The sequence below is a fragment of the Corvus kubaryi genome, unplaced genomic scaffold, assembly GCF_017639235.1.
Source record: "Corvus kubaryi isolate FWS band 111438036 unplaced genomic scaffold, C.kubaryi_AGA036_p1.0 138, whole genome shotgun sequence".
In the NCBI taxonomy this organism is placed as follows: Eukaryota; Metazoa; Chordata; class Aves; order Passeriformes; family Corvidae; genus Corvus; species Corvus kubaryi.
In genome coordinates this window covers 6,446,515-6,469,652 of record NW_024580672.1, presented here as the reverse complement: position 1 = coordinate 6,469,652, position 23,138 = coordinate 6,446,515, and the positions used below count along the sequence as shown (strand labels likewise).

General features: G+C 41.2%; 1 protein-coding gene across 3 annotated transcripts in view; it reads right to left on the bottom strand.

Annotated features, from left to right (window-relative positions):
* Nucleotides 1–989: 989 nt before the first annotated feature.
* The window catches only part of WDFY4 (WDFY family member 4), a 124,672-nt gene continuing 102,523 nt past the window's right edge, over nt 990–23,138 (bottom strand). For 2 of the 3 annotated variants that reach the window (XM_042018862.1, XM_042018863.1), the window contains exons 52-62: nt 22,142–22,295; nt 20,430–20,521; nt 15,703–15,915; nt 15,031–15,178; nt 14,434–14,591; nt 12,689–12,847; nt 8,664–8,843; nt 5,643–5,825; nt 4,939–5,026; nt 2,598–2,709; nt 990–1,600 (exon numbers count right to left, since the gene is read on the bottom strand). In XM_042018862.1, coding sequence (XP_041874796.1) covers nt 1,534–1,600; nt 2,598–2,709; nt 4,939–5,026; nt 5,643–5,825; nt 8,664–8,843; nt 12,689–12,847; nt 14,434–14,591; nt 15,031–15,178; nt 15,703–15,915; nt 20,430–20,521; nt 22,142–22,295 — 1,554 coding nt within the window. In that variant the 3' untranslated portion in view covers nt 990–1,533. Of the gene's footprint in view, nt 1,601–2,597; nt 2,710–4,938; nt 5,027–5,642; nt 5,826–8,663; nt 8,844–12,688; nt 12,848–14,433; nt 14,592–15,030; nt 15,179–15,702; nt 15,916–20,429; nt 20,522–22,141; nt 22,296–23,138 lie in introns of those variants that run through there. The other variant, XM_042018864.1, reaches the window with a different exon arrangement.

Below are 23,138 nucleotides of genomic sequence, written 5' to 3'. Positions count from 1 at the left end.
GAGGCTGAACCATGGCGGGGTTGGGGTGTGGACATGTCTCAGCACTCTGTAGGGAATGAGGCTGTTTGCTATAGGACAACATTCAGCAACACAATTCAAAAGAAGAGTCAATAGCTAAGCAGTGTCCTGTAGGAAGAAGAAAGTTGATCATGTAATTAAAAGAAGACTGGTAAAAACCTGTCTTCTACTCCAGATTCTTCCTAATGATGCTGAAGAGCAAGTCTCTAGCACCAAGATTTTGGCATATAGTGGTTCCGCATGTTCCTCAACCTCTGGCTGTCCAGTGCAGCACACATGGAGCTTCACTCCTGCAGTGCTGACCAGTCCCAGTGCACTGGAAAACAGGGATCTGTCTGCCCGAGGGTGTGTTTGGTGGTATGAATAAAAGAGCCTTCATGGCCATAATGTCCTTCGTGTTCTTCCTGGCACTGCTCTGACCCAGTCTGTGTGTTCAGGAAGCTGCTCTGCCTGTGTGGCTGTGCAGACCTTCTGTATGTGAGGTAAGATATTCAATCTCTTCACCAGGTCAAGGAGGAGCAGAAGAGAAAGGCAGTTATCAATTTAGCTCCTTCCAATTATGCTAAAATGTTAAAGAGGTTGATTTTTCACAGTTTCTCCATCCCCACTAGGGACACAAATGGCACTTAAATTTATTACACTATAGTCTCAGCCTTCATTTACTACAAATACTCACTTTACCATACAGGGTTGTGGAGGTAAATCCTGAAATATGTCTAATATACTGATCTTCCAGAAAGTATAGGGACAAGGTTAGAAAGAAGACAGCAAAGAAGGAAAATGAATGAATATGTTGACCACTGTGTCAGATCTTCCTCCTCACCTATTCCATACATTTTGCCTGCTGTACTATAAAAAAAAAGGTCAGAGATTAGGCAACATTGCACCACAACACACATTCACAGTGGGGCTGGATAAAGGCACCAGCATCAGCATGGGAATTCCAACCTTCACTTTGTAAACAAAATAGCTTCTCAAAAGGCATGCACACATTTTTATGCAGATTCAGGGAGGAAGGAAGTGTAAGAACAGAGATATTAATATTCTTGCATGTCAGTGAAGAACAAAAATACTGCAACATACTCACTTAACACCTGTTTGAACCCTGAGTATTTTTTTATCTCATGATATTAAAAATACAGTATGTTGTCATTATTAAGCATCACTGCTCTTTGGCATAATCAAGGCAGTTTTATTTGCTAGATAATATTTGTGAAATACAATGTATTATGTCAAATTCAATATCTAAAATAACATTTTAAATACAAAAGTTTTCCCAGGACAAATACTACAAAATCTCATTGTCTATGTGCATATCTGTCAGTTTCTCTCGCAACTTTGGGGTCCAGTGTCTAATTTAAATTATACTTGACTGCCAGGCTCAGTCCAACAACTCCTTTGAGATTCAGTCTCCAACCAGAGGCTTCCAGTTTCTCTGATTCTCTCATGCTTTGGAGGGTAATTTTTCTCTCCACCCAAAAGGCTGAAAAAACAAGAACTCTTGGCTATTTCTTCCTACCCATCCACAGACCAGCAGCAGATTCTTCCCCAGTCATCACCAACTAGGAGCTTGGAGGAATTTCTTGAGAAGGAAAGAAGAAGACAAAGAAAACCATGTTTAAGAGGAAGACACAGGATCAAGGCTTTTTCTGTGCGTGCAGCAATTAGGAGGATGCAACATTCACGGCTGTACATTATCTTTAAAGTTAAAATTGAAGACCCATGTTAGAGAATATTCAAAGTTTGGTACTTCAAAGACTGAGCTTAGAATTGGGTCCAAACTTCCCTGGAGTTGACTGGGCTAGTTGTGGACAATTTAACCAGATCAGAAGCTCTTACCCTTCTCTGAGTTTCTACGGATGTGAAATAATCTGCTGTCCAGATTCAGAATTCAGACTCGTTAGCACAATGTCATGGCTTCAGCCAATGAAATCTCTGCTGCATGCAGTGCCACCAGCACTAATGAAACTAACCCTCACCCCAAACGTTCCCCCTTTCAATGCACATCAACATCACACTGACTGCTCTAAAGCTGAGCATGCAGAATGCAGGAACATTTTATCAACTGTCAAAATTTCAATACTTTCAGAGAAAGAGACAGTAACTGGTTTACAGTATGTTGTAACATCCTGGAGAAGGAGATAACAACAAATATTACAGCCAGATGACTGCGGGAGGGGCTTGAGTAAACTAAAATACTGCTGGCTCTGCAGACTGAGAGGAGTTGAACAAAGAAGTTGTCCTTTGGCCAAAAACTTCCTGTTCACATTTTAAGGAGACAGTATCTCCAGCAACTCCTAGGACAGGAGTTATTTCCATGTTGCAGAGATGGCGTAGCAGCTACTGAGTTCCACAACTATTCTGGCCAAAACCTTGCTCCTGGCTTGTCTCCTGCCTGTCCAATGACTACCCCAACATCCTTCATTAATGTACCTAGCCAGGCCAGCTTCTTGAGCAGCTGCTTTGGCTACGAGAGGTCCGACTGAGCTCCCACAACCCCGAAAGCAAAGACCAGCGGCAGCCTGGCCCCAGGCGCCGCCGCAGGGGCCCCAGCCGGGCAGCGCTGGCAATGGCCCTACCTGGACACGGCCAGCGCCGTCACCGCCGGGCTCGTCCGGCTCGCTTTGCCAGTCAGGGCAACGCTGGGATTCAGTTCCCGACAGAGAACAAGATGTTTTCCACCCTTGTTACCTGTTGTGTGGTTTAAAAATAAATATTTAGAAAGCGTCTGGGGGGCAGCAGGGATGGGATTGTTATTATTTACGGTCAGCAAGTTGTTGAGAACAAATATATTTAATCTTGGCCTGTGCTGTTGCAAAATAGGCCCATCCCAATTTAATTTGTGGCTATGATAGTTACATGTGCTGACGTGCGGCTGTATCAATTGTGTGCTAAATTGGATTTGTGTATTATTGCTTTCTAAATTGCATGCCTCGTTCAGCAAAATTGTTCATCAGTTTTCACTGGCTCTGTGCTTAATAAGATGCCCCACAATACTTTGCTGCCAGGATATAATACAGCCCATAATTGCCTAGTAAAAAGAAATTACATAAAGCTCTGGTATTATCAACTTATCTAAATCTGCTCATAACAGAACCAATAATTAAATGCTGTGAACATTTCACATACACACACATACATACACACGCACACCTAACAACATAACTCAATCACAGTTACTCTGGTCTTTTTAATGACTGTGGTTTGTATTAATTTTATTTTCTTTAATGCACAAAATGAGATGTGGGAATATTTGGTCATTTAAAATAATTCTGAAGTCATCTGAATAGGTTAAGGGAGTATGACCCTGCTTTGATTACACCTCTCAACTCTTTAATAAAGAATGCTGTTCCTGTATCCATCTGAAAACATGCAGCCTTATGTGCATGTGCAAACAGGTGTTGTCTCTACACATCACCAGATGTGGGGTCAGCACATCTTTTATGGTCCTCTTGGGAAAAAACCACAAACAAGAGTGTTCCTCTGTGCTCCCATGGATGGCTTTTAAGCCCTCATTTAGAAAACTCCTTAAGATATACATTTTACAAATAGCTAAAGTATCAGTCTGTTCAAAAACATGCATACGCAGTTATGCCTGGAAAGACCTGCCACAGGAAGTTTTAGACAAGAACTTCAGAAATTCTTATGTCAAAGTAGACTTTTTAATGGGTAAAGAGAATCCACAAAATGACTACAGAATACCACAGAGATTTTGGAAAGAATGTTAGGTCTTTTGCTTTGACTTACTGACAAAGCAATCTTCAATTAGAGATGAGAACAAAAACAAATATGAGGCTACCACAGCCAGACTATCTCACATCTGGCATCTCGGATGTTCTTGCACCTTGCCTAGAAAAATCTGGCTCTGGCTGCTCTAAGGCATGACAAAAGGTTTGATAAGCATCTGGTTTGGCTGTTATACATACAGAGGCATATTGGAAATATTTTCACATAGCAATCTAAGTAATGTTGATGCCAAGTTCCATGAACAGCACTTTTGAAGATCTCTGTGGTAATGCCCAATTACTGTATAGTATCTTCTTTTTTTTGCAGATGTTACATCTATAGCTCTATATTTATGCAAATTGTGTGCCTAAAATTGAAGTAATAGAGAATGTCTGTAATGAGGACCACAGAAAATAAGTGGAGTAAATTATACATAATAACACCACAATTCCTTTATCTTAGAAAAAGCACTGGGAAAAGAAGAAAGCTGTGCTATTTAGGATGTGCCTTTAAAGCGTTCTGACAGGTTTCAGCTCCTGTATTTGTTGGAACAGAGAAGCGAGCTTGAGTTGTTTTTAGTACCAGTAAGCACCATAGTCCCACGATCTTATTAACCTCAGCTCTGTGAGAGCTCCATGGTATCAGCTTCAGCTGCACACAGCCTTGAATAAACAGCTCCAAGCACTAGGGCCTGCTGCTGGCCTCCCACCAGTTTGAAGGACCTCTGACTTCTTTTAGGTGGCAAAGACAACAAACTTCTCTGTTCCATCCCTGAGCAGGATCTGGCACTGCCCACTCTGACATGATGCCAGGATATTTTAGTACAGGCCATCAGCAGAGGTGCCAAGGCAGTGGACTTGCTGGAGCTGGGACTATTTCCAGCCATTGGTGTCACAGGTTTATGCAGAAAGGTGGTCTTCTGAGGTTGACAGAACCCATGAGAGAGCCTATGAAGAAGCTTTCAGCTCCATCCAGGCAGGATGTGCCCTTGAGATGGCAGGCTGAGGTGTGCTCAATCTCCAAGGTGGGGCATTTACTGCCCACCACTGCTGCTGGTCACAGTAACACTGCACCAGCTGCCCACACCATCTCCCCTTCACACCACTGTGCTCACACCCCCTCTCCTTCTCACAACCAGACAGGGCTTGCAGCACTGGGTCACACTGCAGTTCACTGCCCACCCTGTGGTCATACCTGTGCCACCCGGCTCTTCCCTCACGCCGCTCCGGGCTCTCAGTCCAGCACCTTGCTCTGGGGTATTGGGGTATTTGGTCTTCCACAGCTGTGCCAGTGAGGGGGTAAAAAAGGAAAAAGCATGGATTGTAACAATGAGAGAGAGATTCAGCTCCTGCTTCCCAGCAAGGGGTGGGAATTGGACTTCTGACACCAGAACAGGATTTTGCAGTTGTCTCCCCCTCTGTCACTGTGCTGCAGGGTGTCACACTGGAGGAATGTATGCAGGGAGGTGGTGGGGTTGCAAGGCTGGCATGCTATTGAAAATCCCAGTAACCCAGGAAGTTCTCCTACCAGACTGGAGTCAGAATAAGCAGTGAATTCCTACTCATGAGAAAGTATGACTTAATTAACAGAGCTGTGAACTCTCAGAACCATATTCAAACATATTTCTGAGGAGTGATAGAATTTTTGCTTTTAGAATCACCCCAGAATGGACAGTACATTTTCAAAATTCTCCCTGAATGGCAAGAAGTCCCCTGCTCAGGAGGATAAAAGTTGATAGGAAGCAAGTATTTCACTCGGATTTTCATTTTCTGCCCTCTGCTGCACTGTTAAGAAAGTGTCATGGGCTTTTATTAGCTCTGTCCCTCCCTTTAGAATACAAAATTCTACCTCCAGTCTACAATGAATCAGGATTCCTCTCCTCTCTCCCATCCACCTACCCTCACCACTCCATCTGTGCTTCCTGTGATGACAATACTGCGTGTGTCCCAGTCCATCACTTCAGCAAAGCAGCAGCAAACAATGTGGCAGGTGGGGCTGCAGGCAGTGCTGATGCTTGTGAGAAGCTGGCCATTGACTGTCCACAGGTACAGGTAAGATCCAGCACAAGAGATAATGTCACCCTGTAACAGAGCAAGAGGCAATGTCTCAAACTCCTACACTCATCCTCCTCATAACTTTTAAATGCTGATTAAAAATTGCTGACTTTCTCTGATTTAAATTCTGACCATTGTTTTTCTTCTGGGCGGATGATATAAACCAGACAAAGTAAAAATTACTTTTTTTCTTTCCCATGAAAAATCCTGACATTTTTACATCACATAAACCTGAAACATCATCTCAGATTTAGCAAGGTAATGCAGAAAAAAAGCTTTTTTTCACATTTTTAAATGAAAACATATAATGAAATATTCCCTATTTTCCATAAAATCCAGGCTTTTAGTAAAAAAGCAGACTGACAGAGTGGCCTAGCTACTGTCAGGGACAGGGGCTGTGCACAAGCAGTGCCTAGCATAAGTTCTGGGCCAGGACTAGTGCTCTTGTAAGTCGTACAAATAAGCATTCCCTGAAACAAGGACATGGTGTTCACCTGCTTAGCTGCGAAGCCTTTGGTGATTTCACAATCCTCCTCTGCCCCTCACAGGGAGCTCACTGTCATCGCATTTCTACACTGTGTTTTGCATTTGACCAATGACCAGCTCCGCATCCAGTGACCTGCACTTCTGATGCAGAAAACATCCTCTGCACTGAACCTCTCCCCTCCATTCCATGCAGGTCCTTAACCAGAGACTGCTCATAAGGAGCAAATGCCCTTAGGGAAACACACAGAACCAAGAGCCAATGCTGCAATTGTAAATGATCTAATCAAAAGTGCATTTTGATCAGGTTATTAATTGAAATTCTACCTAACCTTTCCACTCTTGATGCATACTAAGAATCAGCTGAAAAGAACCTCATCAACATAGTCATCTGATTCTGGTAAAGGACAGTGTGCCCTTAAATTAGCAGCATGCATCTGGTTTAAGTCAACTAACACCTTACTTCACCCCTGTCTCATTTGGGGCCAGGGCTCTTTACACTGCTGGGCAGAATTCTGGAGATAAAAAATGATAGCATGTTCAAAACAGAGTAGCCAATAATTCGAGAGATTAAATTTCAGCTACCTTATCTGCATGAGAGTACATGATGTCCAGGCATTTGGCAATGATCTACAGCACTTTTCAGGTCTGGACCAGGGATTTAAAACTAACTGAAACAATTAGTTACTGTAACCTTTTACAATCTTCCTTAGTTTATAAACTTTTTGGGACAGTTCTTATTTTGTGTCTACATGACACAAACGCCATGAGGTTTGGATCTATAGATGGAAATTCTAGATGCTCAAGCAACTCCAACCATCACATAATGAAGAGCTGTATAGGGTTCTTATTTCGCAGAATTTTTTTCCTTCAAAACTTTGCTTTGAATAATTCTGAATCTTTCAGGAAAAAAAACACTTGCTACCAATAATGTAATTTTGTGTCAATCAAAATAATGCAGCACAATGGAAAACTTTTTTTTATTTTCACATATAGAGAATTAAACAAAAATTACATTTCATAATTAGGTGTTCTGTTTTGCTAACATAAAAAGGAGTTTTTTCATCCACAAGGTATGGACCCCTTACTTTTTTTCCTTGAAGCTTCAGTCATATTTTTCTAAGGTTTTTGCTCTTTTAAACGGACTTTTCTATAGATTGTTATCCAAACAGCTTAACCATTTGCACCCCAATAAAGTGGAGATCAGTCATTTGGATCAGTCATCAGACTGCTCCTGGCAGAGACCATCTCATTTTTGGGCAGTTCCAGGAGAGCAGATACCAACTGAAAAGGCTCCTGTACTGCCTGGTACACGGAACGGAGAGAACTCTGTCCCCTGGGATCTCGAGCAGCATTGTGCCAGCCCACCTCCTCATTTCTGAGTGGCACTGCTTCAGCTCACTTTGTAAGGGACCACCAAGATATTCTGAGCTGGCCTGCTGAGGCCACTGGCCATTTTACAGTAACCAGGACTGCCAGGACTGGGAGCTGAGCTGGCACTGAACAGACCACTTAATTCCCACCCTCAAAATTGCTAGCCATCAGACTGCATGGTTAATAAAGCTCTGATATGAGATGATTGTTTTGGCACAGACTAAGTAGAGAATATCTGCCTGGTTTCTTACTGCTGTGAACTCAATTTGGCCTTTGTACAATATCCAGGACTGGATTCAACCTTGAATTGTCTGAGCCGGTGAAACCCTGTTCTAGTATATTAGCAGAGAGAGAAAATACAAATATGAAAGAAACATTTTTGGGATGTAAAAGGATGGGGAAAAAATCTCATCCAGAGTGTTTACAGTAAAATCCAATACAGAATATTTTTCTATCAACATGCATGCAATTCTGGCCAGGCACAGACCTCAACAGATTTATACCCACTGCTTTCAGGAGCTCTCCCCACACCTGGGAGTAGAAGGGAAAGGAAAAAGCCAACATTATCACTGCAAAGGTGTAAGGCAGTTGTCAGCTGAGGTGGCAGAGTGCAGCCTAACATTTCAGCTGCACAAATGTGCAGCTCAGATGTGGCTCTGCTCCATGAATGCCAGGACAAATTAATGAAATAACAGAGGCAACAAGGTTATGAGTGAGCCAAATCCAGGAGGTACTAGGGTAATACTTCATGCTCCATAAACTAAAAGTTGTTTAATCCTGCTATCTATCCATCCAAAGATGCTTCTACTTAGCTACTCAGTCTAAGATGTTGCTTTTAGTGCTCGCCTCTCATCATTAAGAACACTATTAGCAATCTCTATAGAAAAAAAAAAAAAAAATCAATGTATCAGACTCTCAGGATGTTTTTATGTTGGGAAAAGCACCCATTAAATTATCATGAAATGTTCATGGATGCATCAGAAGAAAGATGATAAATGAAGATCTTACTGTTGAATTGTTGATGGCAACAGAAGCAAGGCTTTCCTCGTGGGCAGGAAGCTGGTTTATGAACGTCAGCTGGTTCAGGTCCCAGATGATGCAGGTTCTATCATCGGATCCACTCACAAAGATGCTGTAGGTTACAGATGCAGCAAGGCAGGTCACTGCCTGAGTGTGTCCATACAACGCCTGATGGGGAAAAACCAACCAATAAACCACAGCAGATGGTGTCTGATTTACTAGGGAACCACAGTCCTACCTCATTTGCTTAGTAAGAACAAGCAACCCAGTCATTCTTTGGAGAACTAAAGAGGGAATGAGGGGGAAATGCCAAAGGATATTACAGAGAAGCATCCTTGTCCTCAACTCATAGCTGAAGAAAGCTGAGGGTCCAAGAGATCATATGACTTGCCCAAATTACACAGTGATTCAGGGCCCTTGGCCTACTCTTCAGACTCTAAGTGCTCTGTGCTTAGCAAGAATAAAAATCATGATTCACTTCAGTCCATGCAGTTTTAAGTAAAATTTATGCTCAGAATTTCTCAATATTTAAAACACTTTTTGAAATAAAATTTATCAGGATATATTTCAGTGACCTTCTCTGTCTCATCTTTCTGTGTATCTGAAAAAGTACTAATACATTTCTAATATTGGTTAAGAAGAGAAACAGCATTTATGGAGCATTCTTGCTTTTAAGCCCTGTAGGAATTCCTTTCTCTTTCATCATTACACAACATTCTTTTTTTGTTATTTTTTAATAGGTTCAGAGTCATAAGGAGTGCCCAGTTAACCTTATTTAAACAGTTTCTGAAAAAGAGAACATGCTTTAGGCAACTTAATAGCACAGTTAGAAGGCATGGATTGAAGTATACTGCTGACAATTGTTTAATGCAGCATTCTCAAATGACAGCAGTGTACATTTCTGCTACATAATCACAGTAAATGACAGTAAAACCTGTAGGGCAACAGAGAAAAAGTCCTTCACATCTTTCCTAAAAAGTCTTTCAGGGCTCATTTTTTAGCTGCCTTACTGTGAAAAATCAGACCCACCAGTTTCAATGTTGGTTTTCAAAGGAAATGCATATTCCTTGCTGCCTTTCTTTCCATGATATTATTAGCACATTTTTAGGCTCTATCCCAGTTCAGCATGAAGCAGGGGAGCCACATGTCCCAGATGACTTTTGTGGCCATACCTCATCCTCTCTTCCAGCATGTGACTGAGAGCCTGAACTTTTGCTGGCTAACATGTGCTGCCACTTGCCAAGGTCACCAGGACAACAGCAGTAAAACATTAATCCACTGGTGAGGAAGCTGAGCTGCACCAGGCTCTGCGTTACTGAAGGTGAGCCGCACCTACGAGGGATGACTTTCAGCTTGGGACTTACTCCATTCACAGGAACTGTCAACTGTAAATACTGGCACAAAATTAGGTCTCCAACTGTGGTTTCCAGAAGTCAGAAACACTCTCACCTAAGCATGGAAAAGGAGGCTCAGTGATAGCTTTGGACTGGCTGTAGAACAGTGTCTTTAGAAAGGACTGGGCATAACCAAGTGCCCATACTTGAGAACTGTGCAAGACTGCTGTAAAAAAGGCTGGGACAAGTCAGGTTCAAGGGCTCAAACTTTCCTCTCCTTTTTCCAAAGCATGAAAGAAAACGTATCCACTGTGAAAGCATCCAAACTGCCAAGTCAAGCCAAGCTAATCTCCTGCACAAGTCTCACTAAAACCATTTTCCCCTTTTATTTTAACCCATGAAGATCCTACTTGGCAGTGAAACACTTTAAATACAAGCTGAGTGTGGAAAAGAGGGATAGACCTGCACACAATTACAGTATCAGCTTCAACCCAGCAGTCTCAATGCACATTCAGAAAAAAAGTCTCATGCTTGGCTCTCTACATCTTTTCATTATCACTCTGCAAAGACTGACAGGTTTTTCCTTAATGGGAAATATTCTGCAGCATATTTGCATAAAGATCTTGAGGCCTATCTCCAAAGTATTTTAACAAATATCAAAAGACTAAAAAGAAGACCAGCCTCACTGCAGGAATGTTTAGTCCATGACAGTTTAAACCAAGTTTGAGCATCCAACTTAACTAGCTGACAAGGACACAGACACTTTACAGATACGCTCCACACCTTGCTGAGAGGTCTGTGAGGCAGAGAGCACACCTTGCTTAAGTGTTTCATTTGGCCCAGAAATTCTGGGGACTGGATCACACAGATCCCTCTGCTAGTAAATTGCATGGTTCAATACTGAGGCAATTACGCTCAATCTTTAGTGTTCCACAAAACTGTGGAAGCAGATCCCACTAGAGAGGCAAAAGCTACTTTTTCTGCAGAAATATAGTTTCTGTACTTTACTACATTCCAAACCAGAATGTGTCAGTCCCATGAGACAGCTGGTAAGTGAATAGCATCCACTTTATAGCACATAAGATGTTCTTAAACAAAGCTCACTCTCTCAGGAAATTTTTTTGTTCAGCAGAAAAAGCACCCACCATGAAACAGTGAAGTGCATGAAAGAGCAAGTAATTCACTGGAAGACATTTAGAACCATAGTTCAAGTTTACATCCATTCCAGACAGTCATAAGAAAAAAAAAAAAAAAAGCCTCTGATAGCAAAGTAAAGGAAAAAATACAGAATTTGTCATTGCATGATCTCATACCACTTTGTGGATTTTGGGTAATACCGAATTAATCACAGTGGAACACATCAGCAAGGCTGATTTAAGATTGTTAAAGAGAAAGGCATTATAGTGAAGATAAAAGACAGCCTCTTTGGTTGCCTGAAACTCAAACTGACCCCCTGATTTGTATCATTTGGATGTTGATGAAAATTACTGCTTATGCTCTTCTCTACTGCTAGTTCTTCCATTCCTATGTTCATGTCCTGCCTTGAAATAATAACCAGCTGGATTAAAAGGTCATCAGATCTTGTCTCATATTTCTGTCTTCTACAGCATTAAACATCATAAACCTCAGAAGAGAGGCTGCTCTAAAACAGTTTGCTCCCCTAATCTCAACACAAATTCCAACAGGAATGTCTGATAAATGAAGATCTAAATATTTCTCTGGCATCCCAACAGACCATGAAGTTTTCACTTCATTTAATGACAAAATATGTTTTGGCTTAGGGTATGGAAAGTACTGAAGTATCATCTGAACACCCCTCCAGAACAAACGAACAGAAGAAGCTTCTAACACTTGGAGACCTTGGTGATCAATGAACCCTTTAGTAGTGTGCCTAAAAGTAGCAGAGGTTTTTTAATCAAGAGTCTCTTGATTTCTTTAGGGAAGAAGGGCCCCATGCTACCTTCCAGATATAATAGTGGTGTACTCTAGTTGTACTTGTAAAGCTGAGAACTTGCCATAGCTGAACCACACAAATCTTGCATGAAAATTCAATTTTGTAAATGAAATAGCATTATACAGTGTCGGTTGATGACTACAGATGAAGTCTAAATCAACAACCACTACAGGGCTTTGGATAATGAGGATAAAAACTATAGCTTTCTTATTGGATACAACCTTCCCTCACAGACTGACAGATGAATCTTTTATGTTCTGAATTCAGGCTGAGAAAAAAGAATCAAGGACTTTGCCAAGCTGAGCCTTCATCTCCACCAGCTAATTTCACAGGATGTTTCAGATCCTGTCCATTGCTGTAGCAGCCCAGAACAAATTATAAGCATCTCCAGGTGACACTTGTTTTTGAAAATAACCCAAGGGCTGCACTTCAAGAGAGGAGAATATGCCTTATCTTCATCATTTCTTTTATCATGATGAACTTTGAAAATGCTACTAAAGGGAAAAAATCCACCAAGTGGAACTCATAGCTATAAGCTGCTGGTATAAGGCATATTATCAGCTCTTGACCTGATAACAGGCTGTCACATGATACTGCTTATTACTGGCTTTTTCCTGCCTTCTTGATTCACCCAAAGTTGCTTCTTCTGACAAACATCTGAGAGATAAAAACCTTATCTTCTGGATTTCATTAAGTTTCCGTAGCAGAAGAGCCACAGTACTTACCTGTCTCAGGTTTAGACATTTCACTTTGTCCTTGACCAGGGAGAATTCCCAGACACACACAACTGAGCTTGTTCCAGATGTGATTATGGTAGTTGCTGAAGGACACACTGCACAGAGGCACTTTCCCCAGTCTGCCATGCACTCGAATGTAGTCACATTCTGTACAAGAAAGCATCTTTAAGTCAAATGCTCATCTGATGATACCATGTCTTTACTAATATCAAATGGTAGATTCAATTTTCAAAACTGAGCCTCCATATTTTAAATCTAAGAAAGAAAAGGTCATCATAACCAGTCTCTTTGTGAGCACAGCTGTGAACACATGGACATGCACAGTCTGTGGCTGCACACATCTGTGCCATCTTCCAGGGGCCAAGGCTGAACAAAGCTCAGTATCTCATGTCTTAGGAGATTTGGGTCCCAATTTCTCTTGTGCCACACTTCCTACATAACTTCAGGAAAGCTCATTCTGCCACCATACAGTAACATAAGGCAAACATTCCATGTAGACTAAAGAGAAAGCTCAGGCTGTGATGGCCTGCTTACAGTTACTGCCAGGCCCTGCAACCCTCCTCTTATTTGGATTGAAAAGCCAAAAGACACAGCACTAAATTGCATTCTGTGCTCTGTCAGCAGCACCCAAATCAGTCTAAAGCAGTGTCAGATCCATTGCACATTGCTACAATTACAGCACAAACATCCTCCTGCACATTCTGCATTAGCTCTCCCCCACACAACGGGGACAGCACTCTGGTACCAATGAATCTGGTGGAGTTGGGTGGCACAGCTATAAAACCCCTACCACAGACAGAACAAACCTTTACCTACTTACAACAAGGACTAAAGTTTCTTACATCTTGTCTCCACTGGCACTGTTGACCACGAGAATATTCAAGTTGGACTCCTAACTATTACTTACAGCGACTGTGTAGTCACACTCACTATGCTCAGTGTCACCCTGAGTTTTGAAGTGACAAACTGAATAATTTATGCCTGCAGCAACAGTATGAACTGCTAAGCACTGAGTTTATTATACAGGGAACGGAAGTTGGAATATATCTCATGGCTTTTTCATTTCCATTGACTTTGGGTATGTCTGTAAAAACATAATGATGCCACTTGCACAAATACCCAGGTCAGTATCTTGCTGAATTATGTGTTATGCTATTCTGGTACCCAAGCTAACTCAGAAGTCTTTGCATATCATAACATTGTCCCAAACACATCCAAAAATCAGTGTATTTATGGCAGAGGAAGAAACTAGATCTGTCAAGTGCCCTAACAAGCAGTGTGATGATATAGACCATTTATTTTTAACAGCAAAGAAGTAAGAGTATTAACTTCATTATTTTGAATGAATGCACTGGACTTTGCTGGAGCCAGAGGGGAATTGACAGATGGTTCTGTCTTAATTCCAGCAGAAATTTCTGCACAATGAAATTTCTAATCAGTGACCAGGAGACCTTGTGTTGTCCTTACACAGCAACAACATGGACAACACAATCACTGGATGGAAAACTGGAGATAATTTAGAGGCAAATGCCATGTTTTTGAGCAGTGTAAAATGATTTTACACTATCTTGGATGTTCAACTTGAGATTCCTCAAGAAGCTTGACTGTGAGAAAGTCCTGTATAGCATCCTCTGAAATCAGCTCCCCAACAGCCTCTGAAATGGGTGCCCAAACCAGTCAAAGACCACAACATATAATTAATTTCTTGAATTCTTAGTCTTTTTGTTATTTACCTTGTCAGATCCATAGTTGCCAAAGCAGCAGGTGAAGTCCTCAAAACCCCAGCAGAATGTTTTGCTCCAAAGAGGAGGAATCAAAATTTTATTTTTTTCAACGGCCAGAATGCCTTTCTCTGTATGAACAATGTGCCCAATAGCTCCCTTGGGATAGTCTAGCAAGACAGAGAAAATATTTAATTCTGTTTGGTTTAGAGCACTGATGCTAACTTTTCTCCTTGCACAGCTTGTGTGGTGAGGCTGGCAGGTCCCACATCTGGGCTCAGTGCTGTGGCCAGGCCCAGAGACACAAATCCACTCTGAAACTGAGACACAATAGTGGAAACGCTCCTCTCCAGTGGACCACATAGATCCATGCAGAGGGGGTGATGTCTTATAAGAAACAATCTGTTCTGAACTCTACAACTGAAGTTTGAAGAAGCTTTCAATCCCCACTCCTAATACACAGATACATAAATCGCAATTGGCAGAAGGGATCTTGATTGAACCAACCCATACAAAGCTGTGTGACTACTTTTGTGCTCTTGAAAACACAGATTTATCCTGTCTAAGAACTGTGTATTGTCAGAAAATGGAACACAGCCCCTGCAGCACCTTTTATGGTAACTGGTGAGAGCTTCAGATTTTGCAGACTGCTCACAAAAGGAGGAAGAATTCCACTTGAGTGAAGGAACGGCCCAGTCTCTCTTCCTGATGAACTTTTCCCTTGAGCATTCCTAGATGGATGTGGTTTTGTGAAGAGCTAGGACAAAGGAATGCCATTGAAAAATAAATCTCTATTTGTATGACCACTTAGGAGAAACACCTGTTTAAATCTTAAAATCACAGACTCCAAGACTATCATATATGAATCTCTTAATTAAAATCTTAGGCATATAATATTTTCATCAGATTATATCCCTCCCTCGCAGAGACAGAAGGCTAATCCCAGCAATTCCGGACAAGAAAGAAAAGCATAGGTGAGACTTTGAGCTGGGTTTTAGTTGATTATACCCATTCCCAGACTAGTGATTACTTGTGTGACTGTGCTGAAGGAGCAAAACCCAGAGCTGATGCTGCAGCTGTATGGCATACAACAGGAGCAGCATGGTTAGAAAGTGGGGGTGCAGACTGATGTAGTACAAAATCTGGAAAAGCCTATAGCCCATCTTTCAGCAGGTTTAAATCAGAAGATGTTTCTGATTTACATTATTATTACTGGTTTCCAGTCAAAATACTGTAAGATCAAGATATATTATGTTCTCTACTCTCATGATAAAGTGATACCTGCTTTGGTATCTGTCCAAAGTTGCTGATAAATCCCAGGATAGTGCTCTTAATCAGAGGATCTTTAATGTTGTTGAGGTCCATCTTGTCTCCATAGAAGTAAGGGTGATAGGTGTTAACTGCTTCCACTGCAGCTGAGCCGTGCTGCTTGTGGCCAAAAATAAGGTCTATCCAGCGGTGAAGGTGTGCACTGACATAATCACTTTCCAGTGCCTGAAACCAAAACAAAATTACTTAATTCACTAGATTGTATCCATTACAAATGCATTACTGCTTTCCAGTCCTTGCTGGAGACAAATTCTCTGCAAATGAGTCATCACACTTTCAGTTCCTCCAGTACCTCCATTCTCAGCACAGGCTCGTAAAACACCGAAAGAGACTAAAGTGGATCCCCACAGGAAACGGAAGGACAGAGTGCAGCATGTTTGACTTAACAGACACCAGGAGCAATATCCTCAGACACAACACAGGTAGGTTCCACAAAGCAAAATGAAAGCATTCCACAGATCTTGGCACCCATAGTGATTGGCACATGGATTAATAGGACCAGAATGAACAATTACTACTGGAGAAGACTGGGCGAGATGCTAATGCAATCACAGAGTAAAACTTGTGCCTGGAAGACCCAGACAAGCAAGTTCATAAGCAGGGGACACAAATTCAAGTTGAATCTGTGCCCACCACCAGGTTAGCCAGTCTTACCCATGAGGCATCACTAAATGTTATTGCTCCTGCCATCACCTGCCTCACCAAATTTTTGTGCATTCCCAAACAGCCTTGCGCAATGATTCAAGCAGCAGTGTCAAGCATTATTAAAAGTACTTTCCTATCTCCGAATCATTTGACTGTGTAACCCCTGATGTTCAGTGAAAAGTCTTCCAAGCAGACCAGCCCACCCAAAGCACAGCAGAAATAAACAAGCTAATGGGATCCAGAACAATGGCTCATTTCACAGAGCAGACAGTTGCCCAGTGCAGCTGGTACAAATGACCCTGCCCACAGCTATAATGATCACAGGGCAGCTCACAGAACAAGCACAGTGTACAATCTGTCCCTGAACAGACTTGGAACTCATTCTTATTAATAAAAGCAGTTAGTCCATGAATTACAAACTGTAAATTTTGACTGGCATCGCTGCCAAAGCAAAACAAAGCAACTAACAGAGCTGTAACTGTGCAGACTCAAAGTATTTCACTGAGCGCTATGGCAAGCCCAGCCAGGGAGGGAGAACTTGTGGTCTAGGGAGGAAGTATATACATTTATTCAGTGAACTAGATTCCTAACTTATTAAGCATGAAACAGGAAGCTGTTCAGAGTTTTATGTCAAGAACAATTCTTCACTCTCACATTTTTGAAAGCAATAGCCAACCTCAGAACAGTGTCAACTTCAATCTGTTTTATGCACCAAACTCATTGTGGAGCCTCCTAAAAACGGCCACGATACCAGTAATTAGTACTTCCAGCCTTGTGGATGATTTCAGAGGAGAGAGAAACCCTCATGCTTCAGAATTCAAAATCTCTGACTCTTCACTTCAGAGTTAGACAAAGTCTCCCAGGCAGGCTAATTAAGGTTTCTTGCACTGCCCTGTGTAGTACCTGGTACCAGCTATGGTTGAAAAGACAATATTGCTCTGACTGTACAGGAAATCTGATCAGGTCTGGAAAATTATTAAGAACACACATGTATAAACATGATCTTTCATTTGCTAAGCTGCTCCTATTTGAGATTTGAATTAACTTGCTTATCAGCTGTGCCAATGTTATTAAATAGTGCAGCTCAGAGGAAGCAGTTCTGTAGACAAATGGTAGAGAGCACCCAGTATCCACATTAAATGCACTCTGGGGGCTTTACTTCCAACTAAATCCAGACTGTTCCCGCAAGCTGAATGCTACCAGCATCTGGAGCACACAACTGGAGTGCAGCTTTTCTTTCATTTCACCCAAAACAAATCTAGTTCACACAATCTGAGATCATTCTACAGTGACCGCAAACCCATGCTATGCAGGGATGACTGCAGATTCATTTCCAAACTGTACCATTATTCTAAAGTACTAGGTAAAAGCAGATTTCTCCATGGTATCCAAGTGCCTTTGGAGTATTCACCATTACACAAGCAGTAAGGAGCTCAGTATTTTACACTCCAAACAAACCGTAGTAGAATAGACAGGATGTCTCCCTATGTTTTTCTTTAAAAAGCATCAATGTAAAATTGCAGCATCTTTCAGTCATACGTGGCTTTTTGTCTGCAGCACATCTGGTAGGGAAGGACAGTGTTACCTTTCCCATATTTGGGAAACTGGAAAACAGAGATTGAGCACCTTGGACAGTCACAGAGAGACCATGAGACAGAGCAGTGAAAGGAACCAGACAGCCCCAAAGCCTCCATACCTTCCAAGGAGCCACTGAGGAATACGAGGGAACTGTTGCATATTTGACCTCAGCGGCCAAAACCAATTTGCAGTAGGTAGGAGACTGGGCATTCCCTGGATTCAACTCTTTAGTTTAGCAAGGACTTTACTTCCATGAGCAAGTCTGCAGTGCACACAAAACTTAAATGAGGATCTCCTTCCTCCTAGTAGCTGTATCATCATGTAGTTATGGGCTCTGACAAAAGCTCAGGTCTCTCTCTTCCCTTCCATCACCTTTCAGTGTGAACAGAGCTCTGAGCCTCTAAGTCACTTTCTACACAGCTTCAGAGAAGTCTGTCTCAGTAATACCTATTATTGTGTATGAAAAGGAAATGAAGCATTCTAAACGTGGCTCTTAATCTCAATTTCAGTTCTTTGGCAAAAAAAAAATCTGGTAGATGACTGCATTTTCAAAATGATTGAAGACAAAATTTTTAGTAGGTTATCCATAATAAGAGTTATCCATTTCAAAATAGGTAAAGCAGAAAGATAGAACTTTAACTTCATTTAAATATTTTTAGCATTATTGTTCTGACACAGATTTAAAGTGAAGTGTTCAGGTCATAAATTCAAAACAGAAACTAAAGAGAGCCTCTTAATCTCTTAAATGAAAAGATGAAATATCTCACTATATAATCAACAGTCACACTATATAAGCAACAGTCATAAAAAAACCCCACAAAAGCAGGATTACTGCACAAAAATAAGTAGGCAAGCACAGGCTCAGACCTTATCCATGTTCACTCACAGGAGTAACCTGAGCATGTGTGAATGAAACCAGAGTTGAACAGGCTCTGTCTCATACTCAGTCATTCACAAGCCAAAGAGTTTGCAGCATCAGGAACCTTCCAGTACCTAAGGGGAAGCCTACAAGAAAGCCAGAGAGGATCTTTTTACAAGGGAATGTAGTGATAGGAAAAAGAGGAACGACTTTAAACAGAGAGGGTAGATTTACATTAGATGTTAGGAAGGGACTTTCCACTGTGAGGGTGCTTAGAATTTAGAACAGGTTGCCCAGAGAAAATTGTGGATGCCTCATTGCTGAAAATATTCAAGGTCAGGTTGGATGGGACTTTGAGCACTGTGGTCCAGTGAAAGGTATCCTTGCCCATGGCAGAGGGGTTGGAACTAGGATATCTTTAAGGTCCCTTCCAACCCAAACCATTTTATGATTCTATGAAAGTAATGGTAACTTAGTGGGAATATTGTGGTTGCTGTTAATGGTTCAGTGAACAGTGAAGAAAAGTATTTACAAAATAAGAGTATGACCCTGGTTTTGTTCAAAAGAAGAACAAGAAGTTAAGGTAGTAAGGAGGTCAGAGACAGGATTTAAGCCAGCATTGGAGAGGTCAACCGAGGAAAGGCTTATCTGGAGATACCAAAACAGAAAAGATGGTTGTATCCACAGGTTTGAATATAATCACCTACAGAGTGATTATGGAGAGAGAAAGGTGAAATCCCAAGGGCAGGACCTGCATAACAGAGGTGAGAAGAACCTACACCCACTGAGGCAAAAACTGAAACTACATGACAAACCAGGATAATGTAATGCCTTGAAAATCATGGGCTGTTTGTTTAGCCCCACCAATGCTAACACATACATTCATCACAGCTGTACACAGCAACAATCTGTGTGCACTCACACATGCAGCTCACCCAAGGAAATCTGATGGGGTAATGCAGGAGCACTATAGAGACCTGCACCAAGATATTATGCTGCAAAGTCTGAGTTCAATGCAACAATCTTCATCTAGAACTGCATTTGCTTTCACTTTTATGAAGCAGATGACATCACACAGAAGACTTTCTAACTATTAATAGACAGCACTAATTGCAGTAAGTCTCAGGACCTTAGAGCTATTTGTTTTCAAATTGCCAAGGCTGACTCCATTAAAGGCAGAGAATTACATTAGGTTTCCCCCATCCCAACCCCCAAAAATAAAAAAATAACTTTAGTCCTGGCATGACTCAGAGATGGAAATAAATAATTTAAATAAACACACATGTTGTTAGCAACAACACAGAACTGTATGCATATAAATTCCTGTACAGTATATTATGTTCTCTTACACTTGTGGGCTGAGATATGGTCATGCCACAAACCTACATGTAATCCACATCTGGTCTGAAAGGTTTGCCTTGATTCAACGTAAATTATTAGGCAGACAAATATACATGCAAAGTTCAGAACCAACACAAACTCCACAATGATAGGACACATTTGGATTCAACATTTTCATTTGTAACTCTGGCTTTCAGAGCTTCATTTTCAATGGCACCCAGGTAGCATTTTGTCGCAAATCTTTATATTCACTGACCTGTCTGTGCAGGAGAATGAATTTATGGGGATCCCCATCTGCCCAAGGAGGAAGCTGCACATCTCCCAGCACTGTTCCATCCTGCATGCAGCCTGCAGGAATTACAAAGGGAGAACCAAAAACAAGAATCAGACACATTGAAAATAGGAACAACTTTACTGAAACACCAAAGTCAAAGGAAGTTGAGGTGATTTTCCTACAGGCAGTTTCAGGTTCATCAAATTTAGGGCCATAGAATACTGAAGAATCAGTGTTCTGGGATTTCTGATCCAGTAATAAAGCAGTGAGAAGATGTTCTAGTAATTGTCATTAACAGAGTAAAAATATGCATGTCCTCAGCACAGACCATTTTAGTACAGAATGCAAACACAGACAAGACAAATGTGTTTACACAACTTTCTTTTTATACATAATCCTGTGGGTCTCACTGCCAAATATTCCTACCAAAGGAGCCACTGAGAGGGATTTTGTTCTCAAGTCCTTTGCAACCTGATTCCTTTCAGAAGGTGAGCATATGTTCTTAATTCAGAGCACAGTGTTGTGCAACTGGATGAATTCAAATCTAAATTGAGGTTCAGTTCTGGGACCACAAGTATCCCTACAGTTTAGCAGAGTACAGATTTGGGTTCTTGGCTTTGCCTATTGTAAAATCTTCCTGTATATTTGCTCTCTACTGACAAGATTCTGGTGTCCTTTGGGTCCCTCCACTCAGTTCCACTCAGGTCAGTCTCTGAGTCTTTATTTCAGCCAGGCTTTTTTTCTTGGCCTCCTCTCAGGATGAAACTACTCCAATTCTTTTTTATCTTTTAACAAACTTCTAGCACATTTTTTTCCCCTATTCTTATATATAAATATATACATTCCTATCTTTTAGCATGCCTCATTTCACTGGTATCTTAAATACAATTACAGCTAGATTTCAATACCATGGGTTAAGCTGCCTTTGCTGTCACCGATTTAGGATGATTCTTCAGGTATTTTTCCCCTGCCTTAATTGTTAACCAAACAATGTCTATTATAGAAAGCAGCTTTGCATTGCAAATGGTGTGAAAGTCCTGTCAAGTGAAGTGAATCAGAACTTCCATGCCTATTTCTGAAGAGTGTTTTTTCTGGATTCTCTCTGAGCCTTCATCAAGGATGCAGAAAGGTTTAGAGACAGTGTACATTCAGAGGGGATTGTGATGCTGCTTGAGGACAGGGAAAATGTATCAAGTTCATGTGAGTTGTGCAGAACCTTTGAAGATGAGAGTGAGGACATTTGGAAACTTTAATCACCTTGTGATCTCATGGAGATTAAAAAAAAAAAAACCAAAACAAAAACAATCCCACCTTTCACCAACACCATTTAACAATTAACACATCTCCAAAGGAATAATACATTTTCAATAGCTACATAGATTTGATAATACAGGCCAAATTTTCAAAAGCAACCAACTAGATTGGTTATATAAAAATCCACTTTTGTGTGACAAAATGTGTAATTCTTTTGCACAGTAATTAGTAGGAACTGCTTGCTTCTTCCTGAGCTGGCAACTTGGTTCTTCTGACATAATTCAGTTTTCAGAAGCTTGCATTCTTGTATTGTTATTTGAATAAAAAATTATCTCATCATTAGAAAGACTCATCAGTCCACAATGTCCAGAGACTGACTCTCAACACAAGATCTGGATCTTTTCTTTTGGTAGGATGCTGGATGGAACACTAGAACTTACCAAGTTCAAAGTGATTTGCATTGGTTAGGAACTCTGGCAAGTAAAAGAATTCAGGGATGAGCTCCCTGACATCACTCATGTTGTCCCTTGATGCTGATTCCCATGTGCTCTTGACACTGTGAAACATCCTGTCTGCAACATCAAAACTCCCACCCTGTGAAATGGAGACAGACAAAAAGACTTGTGTCACTATTCTGTTAAATTAAAGGCATCTTAGCTAATTTTGTAATGATCCCCTTATCACATGGTTCATAAGGGGATGCCTCAAGATCTGTCCTGGCTCTAAGTAGTGTGATCTTATGCTAGGACCTGTCTTAGTCCTGATTTGTAGGTATGTATGTTGAGAAGCCATCAAACCTGGAGTCTTAGCACAGCCTGCAGTAATACAGAGGCAAGCGGGAGCCATCATGGGCAGCTTGAGAATATCACCATGCCCATTAGTAATGCTTCTGAAAGCAATTAATTTATTTCATCCCAAAGTGATTTGCAAGCAATGGCCAAATTCACTTGTGACCCAAACAAGTGTGAACAATCTTATGTGCAATTGTCCTGTGAAAAAAATCCTTGGAGAAGGAGAGGTTACCACTGAAGTAACATACATTAGATCCAGGAAAACAGGAAAGGCCCAGTGGGCAGGAGTGTGCAGGGACTGGTCATTCCTTATGGGAAGGAGAGACACCATAAAGAGGGGAGAAAAAAAAAAATTCTGGGACCCGAGCTGAACTGGTAAGTAATAAAGGAGATAAAAAACTACCTCACATCTCGAGAATATTTGAACATGTTTAGATTAATGAGAGTCAAACACTAGACAAAAGCAGCCTTAGTGTCCCAGGACATTATTCTGAACTAAGGCCTCAAGAGGAAATTTTAGAAAAAAAGTCACTTACTGAATGAAGGATATGTGCCTCCTAATTAAACCATATTTTCTACAGAATTTCCTAATGGGATTTTAGATGCTGTATGCATTTGTGAAAATCCAGGTTTACCTTTACATATA